At 39.7% G+C, this 14,838-nt stretch overlaps 1 protein-coding gene across 1 annotated transcript in view; it reads right to left on the reverse strand.

Moving 5' to 3' along the window:
- COL9A2 (collagen type IX alpha 2 chain) overlaps positions 1-14,838 on the reverse strand; it is a 58,253-nt gene that overhangs the window by 29,253 nt on the left and 14,162 nt on the right. Inside the window, exons 3-9 of the mRNA XM_072136729.1 lie at positions 7,055-7,087; positions 5,366-5,428; positions 4,555-4,608; positions 3,802-3,837; positions 3,691-3,714; positions 3,563-3,616; positions 1,737-1,790 (exon numbers count right to left, since the gene is read on the reverse strand). Of these exons, the coding sequence (XP_071992830.1) occupies positions 1,737-1,790; positions 3,563-3,616; positions 3,691-3,714; positions 3,802-3,837; positions 4,555-4,608; positions 5,366-5,428; positions 7,055-7,087 (318 nt within the window). The remainder of the gene's footprint in view (positions 1-1,736; positions 1,791-3,562; positions 3,617-3,690; positions 3,715-3,801; positions 3,838-4,554; positions 4,609-5,365; positions 5,429-7,054; positions 7,088-14,838) is intronic.

Genomic DNA, 14,838 nt, shown 5'->3' on the forward strand with positions numbered 1-14,838 from the left:
TGGCATGAATAGGGATTTCTCAGCCCACTCCCCCTCCATGATCGGCAACCCCCAGGTTTGGGGGCTGCCAATGATCTGCATGGCAGCCCCGGGATCCGTTTAGTGACCCCAGGACTGCCTTGAGTTGCTAAGTGACAGATCCTGGCTCTGACATGATCTGTCATTGTGCATTCATCCTATGCCTCTGCTTAGGCTGACTACTGAAATACACTGCTATACTTCCGCATAGCATTGCACAAGTTTGAATTAGCCATCCGTTTATTGCTTGTTTAATTCCTAGAGTGGGACAGTAAAATAAATAGCTATATAGCCATAATCGTAAAGAACCATAGAACATAAATAACATCATGCTATTTGGTGTATCAAACAAAAATAAAAGTAAAAAAAGTTAATTTGATCTTTGGGGTAAACCACACCAAAAACAGCGTTACCAGAACAAGACTCCTGAAGGAATACAGTACCTTATAGGCTTTGCGAATGCCACATAGCAAATGAGCTGGGTCCTTATGTTGATTTAGGTCCCTGATATCTCTTGGGTAACAGAATGGGTCAACAAGCTTGAACATATCTGCTTATTGATGAGCATAAACAACATATTGACAGAGTGGCTTTCCTGGATCCCAATTAAGGAGAGCATCTGATTCAGTTCATGGCTGGACGATTCTTCTGGTTCATGCAACCTGAGCCTTGGCTATTTGTTTTAAAGGTGATGAATGTGACCCTAGTGGGTCCATGCTTAAAGGGGTATTCCAGGAATCAGCATAATTCATATACAAATGGGCACTCAAAATATAAGCTAATATGTAATTAGTTGTTATTTAAAATTTTGCTCCGCTTAGCAGAAAATGCTGTTAACATGGACTGTAATGAAGAATTAAAATGCCACTGGCCCTTTAATCAGTCCATTAATTTCCTCCGCACGGTCCGTTGCAGGACAGAAGATGGTTGCCGGTCACATGTTCACATCACATGTCCTACACCTGCCTGGGCAGGTCATGTGATCACCACTATGTTTGGCTGTTGTTGGTTGGAGTGCATCCAGTATGGTCAGTGTTGTGGTGATGGCAGTTACACATCATTACTATGGTAACAGAGCAAGAAAGTCTGTTATATCATCAGAGCATAAGTGGTAGGAGGAGTTACTGAGAACTAAAGGATCATGGAACTTGTAGTTTCCTGTGGCGGCCATCTTAGTGATAACTCCACCTACTTTAGAGAGGCCATAAACTTTGTAAATCATAAAATCAAATTATTTAAGCTCCGTTTTGTGACTAATGACATTGAGTATTGTTGTATTCATTTAGTTATATCATCATGGGTTTTTGTGTCAGACCTTCATATTCCCGGAATACCCCTTTAAGTAGTGCAGGTTAATTTGGCAACATTATTCCCCAATTATTATTATTTCTTCCAATTTCCTTTCTTTTTCACCTCTACCTTACTTCTATTTCTTCTCTTCACTATGTTTTTACTTTGCCTTTTTACTGTTCTGTGTGCAAAACTTACATTTTGCATGACCACAAACAAGCGCCATGGATGTGTTGCATCCTTTTGTTTTGGTTTATGGTTTGCCATGATTTATGGCACAGGTAGATTTAATCAAAGCTACAATTCAATATTATTTAACAGAGCGTGTAATTTAAGTAATCATAAGTCATGTTCAAAGGAAAAAAAACATGATTAGGCATTATTACATAACAGTTTCCTTTTAGTATAAAAAAATAAAATATACATACTGGTTTTCCAGGAGGTCCAGGTGGTCCTGGTGGCCCTAAAGGTCCTTTAATGCCCTAAAAAAAAGAATGCAGAAGACAAAGCATGACTATTTCTATTTTTAAATAATTATTTTCACTGTATTTGTCATTCACTACATTGCAATATGTGAGATCTGCTGTTAAAATCAGTGGTTCTTCCACAACAGAAAGGGAATCTAATATTTGATAGCGTGTATGGAATCTGCTGCAGACTTTTAAAATGTTAGAACGTTAAAACCTCATTAAATAACATGGTCCGTACTTTGAAGCAGAATTTGGATAAGATTTGTGTAAATGGAATACAACTTTCTCAACAGTGTAAAAGTTGTGTTCTCTGATGTAGAATATGCTATTTTTTAATGTTAGCCACCCTAATTCTTAAAGTGAAACAACAAAATTTTTTTCTTGGGATGAAGAACAACTTTGTATCTTATCTTGATTACCTGTGTACTGCACTTTCTTTCCTGTTCTCCACAGTTTACCCTATACCCACAATAGCTGTGCCCCTGGCTTTACTGATAATTCCTATCAGTCTGAAAAGGATGCACAAATGTACAGGACGGTTGCACAGAGAGGAGAGCCTCGAGTGGTAGAAAGGCTCCCTTAATACTCCCTCAAGGGTTGTCTCCTATACGTGATTCTGCAAAACTTTCTTTGTCTCTCTCTGCACCTCAATTTGTTTAATAAACTCCTCTGCAACACCCTTTCCCCTCCTTCTGTTTGTGAACACAAATCAAACATGGGAACTATGGGCATCCTAAATTTCAATCAACTTCAGGGCAGATACAGGTAGAGGTTAGTCTCTGGCCACTTCACTGCTGCTGAGAAGGATTTCTGACAAGTAGCTTTAAAGCATAAAAATGTCATAATTCTGTAATGAAAAGGGTGAGCAAAACTATATGAGCAACGTTCTGTTTTATTTTTTTTCATTTTAAGTATGACTCACATATGACAATTTGGTAAAATCATTAGGAAATTGGAGCTTCACTTAAATTGAAGGTTTTTAAGACAATTTGGACCATAGAAGAGACATTCAAAGCAATACTTGCATATATTCACTTTTGAATAGTTCCAGAAAAAGTTAACTTTATATTTTATACTTGTGACTAGCTTAAATAGCTTTGTAAAGTCTTTAGAAGAAGAAGACTAACTAACAGACCTGAATCTTCAAAATTGAGTGAATTAAAGGGGGATATCCAGTCACAACATGTTAGTGCACATCCACAGGATTGGTGGGGGTCTCAGGTGTGGGACTGCATTGGATCACAAGAACAGGGGTCTTTTGGACCTGTTACACCCCAAAAAAAAGGAAGCGACAAGTGGGACATACGTCCGGCTGCTTCAATCACCATCTTTGGATATTATGGAGATAACCGTGTATGGTGCTCAGTTATCTCTATCAGCATCACAGACATGAAGAGAGCAGCGGGATAAGCTAACTTGTTGTGACTGGATAACCCCTTTAAGCATAACCTTAAGGAAGTGCATCCATAAGGATTTTGGATATGTAGAAACATCAAAGTGGTTTTACATTTTATACAACTTGAGAAAGACATTTGTAAATATAAATCAATTCCCTAGTTCTATGAATGAAGACATAAGTAAAAATCAGGGGATATTCTTATTCTCAGGAAGGGATCCAAGGTTGTACGATAAGTGCTTACTGCTAGCAGTCTACTTTATCACAGTGTTTGGTTGGAATAAGCCCAAGGCACAGGCAATCCAATCTGGTTTTCCATACCAAACCATTAGCATACCTTTATGCATTGCCTTCAAAAACAACAGAAGCAGTAGCACAAGCATCATACCTTTGGTCCGGTGGCTCCAATTTCTCCAGGAAGTCCAACAGGTCCTGGACTGCCCTATAAAAAATGCATACTGTCACATTTTCTGCTAGTTGAACTTGTTATGGCAGAAAAACAAAAGTTTCACTTACAGGAAGTCCAGCAATCCCTGGGCCCTAAGATGAATGGAAAAAAAAAGTAAATGAGTTATATTGTTTCTTTTTGAATAATACTGCAATAATCTAATATACATTCATACTTACTGGCTTGCCGGGTGGCCCTGAAAGTCCGGGCTGGCCCTATGTAACATTATATTAAACAATATGTTATAAAGAGAAATTATTGTATTAAATGGGAGCAAACAACACTAAACAAACAAAACCCACATAGAATTTGTCAGCCACTATTTATTATCCACCATATAAAATATCATTTCATTTCTTTCACTAATTGCGACATCAGTTCCTTTACTCCAACTCCAACAGTAATGCAGTTATTATAGCAGCAGGTAAGAGAATGAGTAAGCAAACTATAATAAGCTACATAGTAACGGGCTCATCTCCTGCATGAAACATAACAGGGCCTAGTAGTGAGCAGCACTACCAGTCACAGATTAATCTGGTCATTCAAACAGTACAGGAAGTTGGATTTTAAAAATGTTGGGTTGTCATAAGAACCAGGACCAGTGCCAAGGTACTGTTACACATGGCATATATCCAAATTTGTACTAAAAAGCTTTTTAGGTTCTTTTATTTTAATGAGAAATCCAAAAAAACTGCATAGTTCTATAAAAGCTTCCTAATGGGTACAATGTAGACACAGGTGTGTGTACAAAGAGCATTCATTAGTTCAACTATAATAATTCAACAATAATAAAATTTATTTATAAAGCACTGTCAAATTCTGTAGCGCTTTACAAATCATAGGGGACATATACAAATATAATATTACATTACAGAGTAAAGTCATATAGAACAATAGGAGTATAGAAGTTAGAAGATTAAGCACTTACATACCTTTGGTCCTGGGCGGCCTAATGGCCCTGGATCTCCTTTAGCTCCAATTAGCCCCTGCAATAGAAGTGCATTTTTAGTAACATATGGGGAATTGCATGATGGAGTTGAACACTAGAGTTTATATACATTGACCAATGTTTGTTAAAATTGGGTAATGCTTTACCTTATAAACCAGTACTTGTTTCGCCAATGAAAAAAATAAAATGAACCTCGATGAAGACTAAGTTCTGACTCATTGGCAGCTAATTTGCTGGGTTGTATGGAAACAGAATAGTGTATGAGAATTTACCAAATGTCATCCATAAGCTTTAACTTTAGCAGTCCCTACTACTCCCTGATCTCCCCGCCAGCCTATGTAAACAAACAGTGATGGCGGCACAGGAGAATGGGAGCGCAGGAGGAGGCGAGTATAAGCCCCCTCAGCAATATATCAAATTATTTTTATCCCCAGACAACCCTTTTGAGATTACAGAGACATTCATCTTTGGTCCTATTATCAAAACTGTAGCTCATTTACAAATTGCAAATGAGTTTATTTTTATTGATATAAATTTTAAATAAAAATTATTAATTTTAACATATTGGGGCAGGTTTATCAAGCTGTCTGAAAGTAAGAATATTTCTAGTTTCCCATGGCAACCAATCACAGCTCAGCTTTCATTTTACCAGTGCTCATGAATATTTTAAAGGGAAGCTGTGATTGATTGCCATGGGTAACTAGAAATATTCTGACTTTCAGACAGCTTGATAAATCTGCCCCATTGTTTTGATTAAAAGTCTTCTGCCATTATCTATATAATTTTTAACTTACATCAATTCCAGGTTCACCAGGAGGTCCATCTGGACCCGGAAGGCCTGGTTCTCCTTTTGCACCCTGCAAAATCACGACAATTCATGTCAGCTATTAGAAAGAGATATTTACACACAGAATAGATTTCATATTGTTAAATATTCTGACCACTTTTCAGAAGAAAAAACAATTGTTGGGATCATATGACTGCTACACTTTTGAATACAGTTGTGACTGGTTGATGCAGACATATCTTGCACATATATTCACCAAAAGAATATATTGGTCAGTCAATTTTGTCAACACATATTGAGACTCAATAGTTATCCTAAGAAGCAAAAGACCAGTCAAAATAAATTGTGGGAAATTCATTATGCCTTTAAGGCTCTTGAATCTCCCTCTTCTTTGCAAGTTTGCTGGGGGCGTACGGCAGTGAGTGGGACGATTAGTGAATAGGACAGCAGGACCGTCGGCAAAAGGAATTTTAAGACTGGCGTTCTAAACGCCAATCTTAATGAATTTCCCCTGATTTGTCAGCATGCAATCTATGGTCAGATTTACAGATTTATAAATATATTTCCTTTAACCATGTCAATGTTCCAACAAGAATATAATACTTTGCAAATGTATTGCATTTCTTTTATATATTCATATAAGTGTGTTGCAAAATTAAAGGGAGACTGTCAGGCCAATTTGGGACACTAAACCATCCTCATTTACTGTCCCAAATTGGCCGATGTTGTCAGGTTGGTAATACACTTATACCTTCCTTGGTCCACAGCGTTCAGCACTTGTTATTCAGTGAAGCCTGTGTAGTACACTCTAGCTTCACTGTATAAGTGAAACAACACACAGGGGCCAGGAGCACTAGAGATGACCATGGAAGCAGTATGGGGTTTGTTTTATTAGTGCCACAGACATAGATAATAAAATGTAATTTAGGATACTACACAACAGATCCATAAGGAGCTTTGATTAGCTTAGTGTCTCAGATTGTCCTGACTGGTCCACTTAAATACATACCGTAACTTTTAGCCGATTTAGCTATATTAGCTAGGTGGATTCCACCGTTATTTATAATCTATTTTGGCATGAGTGATAATAAAGCCCCCTGCACACAAACATGCTATGTGCATGGAAGTGGGCCCATGTGCTGGTCAGATCACATGGACTGAGTACAATCAAGTGGATGGAAATGGAGTTGTTGCATAATATTGAATTGTCCCTGTCCGCAGGCCAAACAGCATCACCAACACTAACAGTCATTATAATGTTGATGCTGCTTTTCAGCTAGACAGAGAGTCCTTGTATCATATTTCTCTATGATGTAAGGACTCCCTCCACTGCATTGTGCTCAGTCTGTGGGATCAGATGTTTGTGTACAGCCAGACTGACTATGTATAGAGACTGTAAAAGGTACAGCTCCTTCTTGCTTTTTCCATTATTTATCAAATGTAGTGTGCAAAGCATAAAATAGATAATGTTATTTCATGATATTTCAAATATTTGTTCTTGGACTTATGACAATTTTCTTGGATCTTTCATGATACATGAATACTTCAATTTAGTTTGAATAAGTTTACTCCTAAAATGGCCACGCAACATAATAACTAGAATACTTTGAATAGAAAATCAAAAGCAATCATGTCTGTTAAATAAATAGAGGGCTAAGGTATGCTGTTCTGAAACCCATGTTTAATTGGTACTCACAGCAGGTCCGATTCCTGGAGGCCCTTTGTCACCCTGTAGAGAAGCAGAGGTCAATTAACAATCCAACTCTTAATTCTTTCTGACTGCTCCATGGGTAGCAATAAACATCATTTAACTAAGAAATTTTTTAACTTCTCGTAGCTTAATTGTTTGTTGGTTAAAAACATTTAATGTAAATGCCTGTGAAATAAGGTCATTTTGTAACTGTAAAATGTAATTTCCATTTCCTAAGGAAGGTAGCATCTTACGAAAGTCATAATATTATAATAATACAGAGGCTGTAAAATGGATCTGGTTTTGCAATACTTTTAAAATTTTACTATGGCATATTGTATAGATATGAAAGTTGTGACCATACTAATTGGGGAAACATACTCTAATTATTTTTATTAAAAATCTTTGGTGTTGCACTGTGAAGGTATTTTGAGGTGTATCTTTCTAAATATACACTCACCGGCCACTTTATTAGGTACACCTGTCCAACTGCTCGTTAACACTTAATTTCTAATCAGCCAATCACATGGCGGCAACTCAGTGCATTTAGGCATGTAGACATGGTCAAGACAATCTCCTGCAGTTCAAACCGAGCATCAGTATGGGGAAGAAAGGCGATTTGAGTGTCTTTGAACGTGGCATGGTTGTTGGTGCCAGAAGGACTTGTCTGAGTATTTCAGAAACTGCTGATCTACTAGGATTTTCATGCACAACCATCTCTAGGGTTTACAGAGAATGGTCCGAAAAATAAAAAATATCCAGTAAGTGGCAATTCTGTGGGCGGAAATGCCTCGTTGATGCCAGAGGTCAGAGGAGAATGGGCAGACTGGTTCGAGCTGATAGAAAGGCAACAGTGACTCAAATCGCCACCCGTTACAACCAAGGTAGGCAGAAGAGCATCTCTGAACGCATAGTACGTCGAACTTTGAGGCAGATGGGCTACAGCAGCAGAAGACCACACCGGGTGCCACTCCTTTCAGCTAAGAACAGGAAACTGAGGCTACAGTTTCCACAAGCTCATAGAAGTTGGACAGTAGAAGATTGGAAAAATGTTTCCTGGTCTGAGGAGTCTCGATTTCTGCTGTGACATTCGGATGGTAGGGTCAGAATTTGGCGTCAACAACATGAAAGCATGGATCCATCCTGCCTTGTATCAACGGTTCAGGCTGGTGGTGGTGGTGTCATGGTGTGGGGAATATTTTCTTGGCACTCTTTGGACCCCTTGGTACCAATTGAGCATCGTTGCAATGCCACAGCCTACCTGAGTATTGTTGCTGACCATGTCCATCCCTTTATGACCACAATGTACCCAACATCTGATGACTACTTTCAGCAGGATAATGGGCCATGTCATAAAGCTGGAATCATCTCAGACTGGTTTCTTGAACATGACAATGAGTTCACTGTACTCAAATGGCCTCCACAGTCACCAGATCTCAATCCAATAGAGCATCTTTGGGATGTGGTGGAACGGGAGATGCGCATCATGGATGTGCAGCCGACAAATCTGCGGCAACTGTGTGATGCCATCATGTCAATATGGACCAAAATCTCTGAGGAATGCTTCCAGCGCCTTGTTGAATCTATGCCACGAAGAATTGAGGCAGTTCTGAAGGCAAAAGGGGGTCCAACCCGTTACTAGCATGGTGTACCTAATAAAGTGGCCGGTGAGTGTATATATACATATTCTAAATATATTGATATATTCAGACACATTACTTGTCTTTTACAATTAGATCACAAATATTACAGACTCCAGCAACAAAGTAAAATTATAGCAAAATAACAACACTGGTATTACTATCGAACATTACACTAAAAAAATGGTAATTGATCCCCAATCAGAGAGCCCACACTATCTAATTCATATTCCTGGAAATTAAAGTAACGCCATAGACGCATGATGACATATGACCAGATCATTTGAGAGGCTTCAGTTCTGTGATCAGAGACCAGGAAGCAGTGGCATCTTCTTAGTTCCTGATGGAGCCCTTTTAAAGGACTTGCAGATTAGGTATTGGAACAAGTTACAACATACTGTTCATTATAAATAATCCCAAGGAAAAGACATTATTCATAGTGAATAATGTGCCACTCTTTAAAGCTTCAAGAAAATCTACCATCTAAATCAAGCATGATTAACCTGGGACTCTTACACATAGATCCAGGCACATGAGATAGGCGAGAGAATCAATGCTGCTTGAAAGTAAGGCTCATAGAAGACGATGGGCATGTAGAGCAGAAAGACTAAAGGGGTTATTTACAGGGACACTTAGGTGCTGGTATATGGTGACGGATGGGAGTGGCCGGCTGCGAAGCTTCCCAAGCACAGCTTCCGTGCCCCTGTTTTGTTTACAGATGGAGCATGGCGCGGGACATCATGAGCGACGGAGAAGGTGAGTACACGTTAATAGACGTGATGCTGGAGGTGGTATTGATAAGACTCATTAATCTGCAGTTTCGCCAAAAAAAATCTATTTTTACACTAAGTAAATGACACCATTTGGCGCTCCTGGGAGAAATTGCGGATTTATGTGCCTTATCAAGACCACCTCCAGCATCAGCTTACATACGCCAAGGTAAAGGTATGTTTAGGTCAAAATGGCCATTTTGAAATGGTAGGTTTCCTTTAAAGGGGGTTCTGCTGTGGACATTACATTAAAGGGGGCACCTGCTGAGGAAATTTATGTAAAGGGACATCTGCTGTGGACATTTCATTAAAGGGGGCATCTACTGTGAACATTTCTTCAAAGGGTAACTCAGCTATTGACATTTTATGAGTAGCAGCTCCATTTCGTACCCTAGGGCTTATAAGCCTGTCAGTAACTTTTCCCAGTTTTTTTTTTTTTTGTGGTAAAATTAGGTGTGGAGTTCAGCTCTAAGGCATACAGATGGGCTTTACTAAATAGATGGGTTATAAGAGCATGTTTGAAGTTCATCATTCAATTACTTTTATGGACAGTACAATATTAAGGATATGGAGTATATAGAGGATACACAATGTGAGTGCAGTCTGATTTGTCATCGAATTGCACTCAGTCTGAACTCTGAAACATAGATGGTTTATTCTCAGTTTCAGACATCAGATTTTTTTCACTGTATGTGCATCTCCTGCAAGAAATATGCCCCCTTAATTCAATGGTTATGTAAAAAAAAACTGACTGCACTTGGATGTATCAGTTTTTCCTGCAGGAGTTTCAAGCAAATATCTGAGAAAATCTGACACAGCTGAAAGATCTACAGAACTACAAAAAATGGATGATTTGATAGCACTATGACAGAACTCAAAGACCTATTGACCTATTTAAAAAAAAAAACTGTATGAAAAAACCTGACAGATCTAGGACACATCCCAATGCAGTCAGTTTTTCCTACACAAATTTCAAGGGAGTGGCTGAGAGCAGGGAGAATCTGTACCCAGCTGAAAGATGATTTAAGCTACAAAAAATACATTGCAGCATGGCACTCGGACTGATCTCTGAATAACTATGAACACACTCTGACCTTCCAACTTTTGGATATTTAAAAGAGGGACAAAAGCCGATGAATTTCCCCCCAAACCAACACCTTTTTCCCTGCCCCTTACTACACCTCCAAGCACAGTAAAGTTCCCATTTGTGCCCCCATGCCCCTTCACATTGCATACCCCTAGCTCCTTGTCACATACTGTGCCCCCCAACAGCAGTTCCCCTCACACTGTGCCCCCCAGCAGCAGCTCCTCTCATACTTTGCCCCTTCCCCAGCAGCAGCTCCCCTCATACCTTGCCCCTTCCCCAGCAGCTTTCTGAGGGCACTGTCTACTCAGGAGGAGGAGCGGGGTTTACCTGTGGGATGTGCTGGGGTAAGATTTTACCCACCTCCCGGTCCCTATCACTGCACTGCAAATGTGCAGCTGTCACATCAGGAAGACTACTAAATAGAGCACTGTTGTAGGGGATGTAGGAGCTGTGTTCCACACATCTCCTCTGCGTTCTGCCTCATAGTTCCAATTAGCGATTCTTGTTATGAACAGGAGGTGGGACGCAGAAGAGATGTTTGGAACATAATGGGGAAAGCTGGTACAAACTCTCAACCATCCGGAACGGCAGGACTGCCCTGAAAAACCGGGACTGTCCTGGGACTGTTGGGACTTGGGAGTGATGCCCTTTGACCAAACTCTAAACACAATCTGATCAAACTCTCACTTTTTTACTGAGAAATTGAGTTGAGTTTTCACTGACCAAAATCATACAATTTCACCCTTGGTTTGTGTACACTTGGGCAGAGGCTATATTCAACTGACAAACAATTCTCATCCATGAACCTGTCATCAGAAATTGACCTAATAAACCACTACCAGCATGATGTAAAAGAGCTGAGCAGCTTCTAGACCATGTTTCTTTCATAGCTCAGTGTGGTGACATCATCCAAAAAAATCAACTTTGAACTGAAAAAAAAATTTGTTGTAAAAGTCAAGGAGAAGGAGAGTTTAACTCTTAAGTCAAGCTCTCCCCAACTCAGGACACCCCATTCACTGTAATTGATGGTCCTGTATCCAGAGATATCACCAACCACATCTGCTGAATTCTGATGGATGATGCCAATCACAGGGAAGGAGAGGTTCAGAGGTGAGGAGATTTTTACTTCAGTGCCAAACTCTCCGCCTCCTTGACTTTACATCTCACTTCAAAGATGATTTTCTGGATGATGCCATCACTCTAGCCTTAATAGAAACATGATCTGGAAGCAGTAAAGCTGTTTGACAATATACTGGTAGATGTTTATAAGGCAAATTTCTGGTGACAGGTTCTCTTTAACCCCTTAACGCTCTGCGCCGTAGCTCTACGGCGCAGAGGTATAAGGGATGTATGAAGAGGGCTCACGGGCTGAGTCCTCTTCATACAAAGGTGGGGGTTTTTGCATTTTGCACAAAACCCCCACCGCTAATAACCGCGGTCGGTGCTTGCACCGATCGCGGCTATTAACCCCCTAAACGCCGCCGGCAAAGTCGCCGGCGGCGTTTAAAAGACGGCGGCGCGTGGGCGCCGCCATCTTTTTTTCGATCGCCACGCCCCCGAACGTCATCGGGGGGCGGCGATCAGTTGCTATGGTAGCCTCGTGTCTTCTTTTGACACGAGGCTATCTGGCAGCTGCATATTCGTTACAATGAGCCAGTGGCTCATTGTAATGAATGTGCTGCAAAAATGCCATATATTGCAATACAGAAGTATTGCAGTATATGGTAGCAGCGATCTGACTATCTAGGGTTAATGTACCCTAGATGGTCTAAAAGATAGTGAAAAAAAAAAGAAAAAAAAAAGTTTAAAAAATAAAAAAAATTAATAAAATATTAAAAGTTCAAATCACCCCCCTTTCCCTAGAACGGATATAAAACATAACAAACAGTAAAAATCACAGACATATTAGGTATCGCCGCGTCCCAAAATGCCCGATCTATCAAAATATAAAAACGGTTACGGCCGGCGGTGACCTCCGAGGCGGGAAATGGCGCCCAAATGTCCGAAATGCGACTTTTACACCTTTTTACATAACATAAAAAATGAAATAAAAAATGATCAAAATGTCGCACAGACCTCAAAATGGTAGCAATGAAAACGTCGCCTCATTTCGCAAAAAATGACCCCTCACACATCTCCGTGCGCCAAAGTATGAAAAAGTTATTAGCGTCAGAAGATGGCAAAAAAATTTTTTTCTTTTTTGTACACATTCGTTTAATTTTTGAAAATGTATTAAAACACAATAAAACCTGTATAAATTTGGTATCACCGCGATCGCACCGAACCAAAGAATAAAGTAGGCGTGTTATTTGGAGCGAAGAGTGAAAGTCGTAAAAACTGAGCCCACAAAAACGTGACGCACGTGCGGTTTTTTTTCAATTTTTCCACATTTGGAATTTTTTTTCAGCTTTGCAGTACATGGCATGTTAAAATAAATATCATTACGGGAAAGTAAAATTTGTTACGCACAAAATAAGCCCTCACACAGGTCTGTACACGGAAAAATGAAAAAGTTATGGATTTTTGAAGTTGGAGAGCGAGAAATGAGGCGAAAAACCCTCCGTCCTTAAGGGGTTAAAGTGAACAATCCATTTTTCACTTATCCTCCTAACAGGGCCGGTTGTAGACAAAGTGGGGCCCTGGGCAAAAGTGTGGGCCCAAAATAAAACTATTTTATGTACTGTCACACTCAGCAAGATGCTCCCTTCAGGTTAAATAAACTGCAATATTTCAAGCATGAAAAATGCTACTCATCAAACATCACAGCTTATTTCACCTGATACGTGAACTGGGGTGCAACTATTTTTTTCTAGATAGACAGATAGATATGAGATACATTATAGAAAGTAGATAGGTAATATGTAAATAGATAGAAAAGCACTCTACCAACTAATCCCCTGCTATATTCGTCCCACTGAATTAAGAGATAAAAAGCGCCCACACCCTGATCAGAAAATTCTTACAACTTTTCTATTAACTGACACTACACAGGCTGATGCTGTCTCACACAATAGTATCAGTCAGTGACTTAGAAATTAGTGGCATCTAGTACCTTACAGGATATAATCTGCTTCATCAGGAATGTATCTTCTGTTCTATCCAGCACATTTCCACACTGGGCCCCTAAAATACCACTGTCACTTATAATGTCACAATATAATGTCACCTGGATAACAGGCCTACACACAGAAACCCATAATTATTATTATTATATATGAATTGTGTTTTAAAACCAAGTGCGAGCACATAAAGCAATACAAATCATTAAATGCATTTGTGTAAGTTATTTATAGAAGTAACAACATGTGTTTTGTCTTTTAACATTAGTAAAAACAAATAACAATGTAAAACACATGTTCCTACTAATATAGCACATATGTGTCTGATTATCTTTATACAGTCTCCCCTTCACCCCCAGTATATATATACAGCCTCCCCTTCACCCCCAGCATCTATATACAGCCACCACCCACTACCCACAGTATCTATATACAGAGCCCATTTCACCTCCAGTGTCTATGTAAACGCCCACCCCAGTGTCTATATACAGGCCCCCCATCCCCAGTATCTATATACAGGACTCCCATCCCCAGTATCTATATACAGGGCCCCCAACTCCAGTAGCTATATACAGGCCCCCCAACTCCAATATTTATATACAGCCTATCCCCACTATCTAAATACATCCTTCTCCCACCTCCACTATCCATATACAGCCTCCGTCCTCACCCCCAGTGACTAAGTACAGCCACCCACTCGCAGTTTCTATTTGCAGCCCCCTCTCCCCCTACACCCAGTATATACCCCCTCCCATTATACAATCCACCATGTGGAAATTCATAAAATAATCAATTTAATACTTACCTACCAATTCCCGCTGCCTTGTTCTTTTCCAAGCTCTTCTGCTGGGTTCTAGCACTATGGAAGGATGCGGGCAAAGTGTGATCATCACACGCCACCTGGGTCCTCCAAAGTGTATAGAATGGGGCAGACAGACGTGTTAAGAAAATGGGAACTTAAAGGGTGCATTAAAAACTACTGCATTTGACGTAACCATGGGAACAGGCCATAACACTATCAGCAGTGATTGGAAATGTAGTGCAAAGAGCACACCCACATCTGGCAATACCCACTTCATTCTCAATTTACACTCAATTTATTAAGACGCTCCAGGATTTTTATTCTATGGGAATACTCTTTAAGAGTTTGCTTAAACTGAACAGAATCAGTCAACAGAAATATCATTTTCAGCTTGTTAAATAGCCTATGCTTTGCTGATTTTAAAATGCCTTT

The sequence above is a fragment of the Engystomops pustulosus genome, chromosome 2, assembly GCF_040894005.1.
Source record: "Engystomops pustulosus chromosome 2, aEngPut4.maternal, whole genome shotgun sequence".
Taxonomy (NCBI): Eukaryota; Metazoa; Chordata; class Amphibia; order Anura; family Leptodactylidae; genus Engystomops; species Engystomops pustulosus.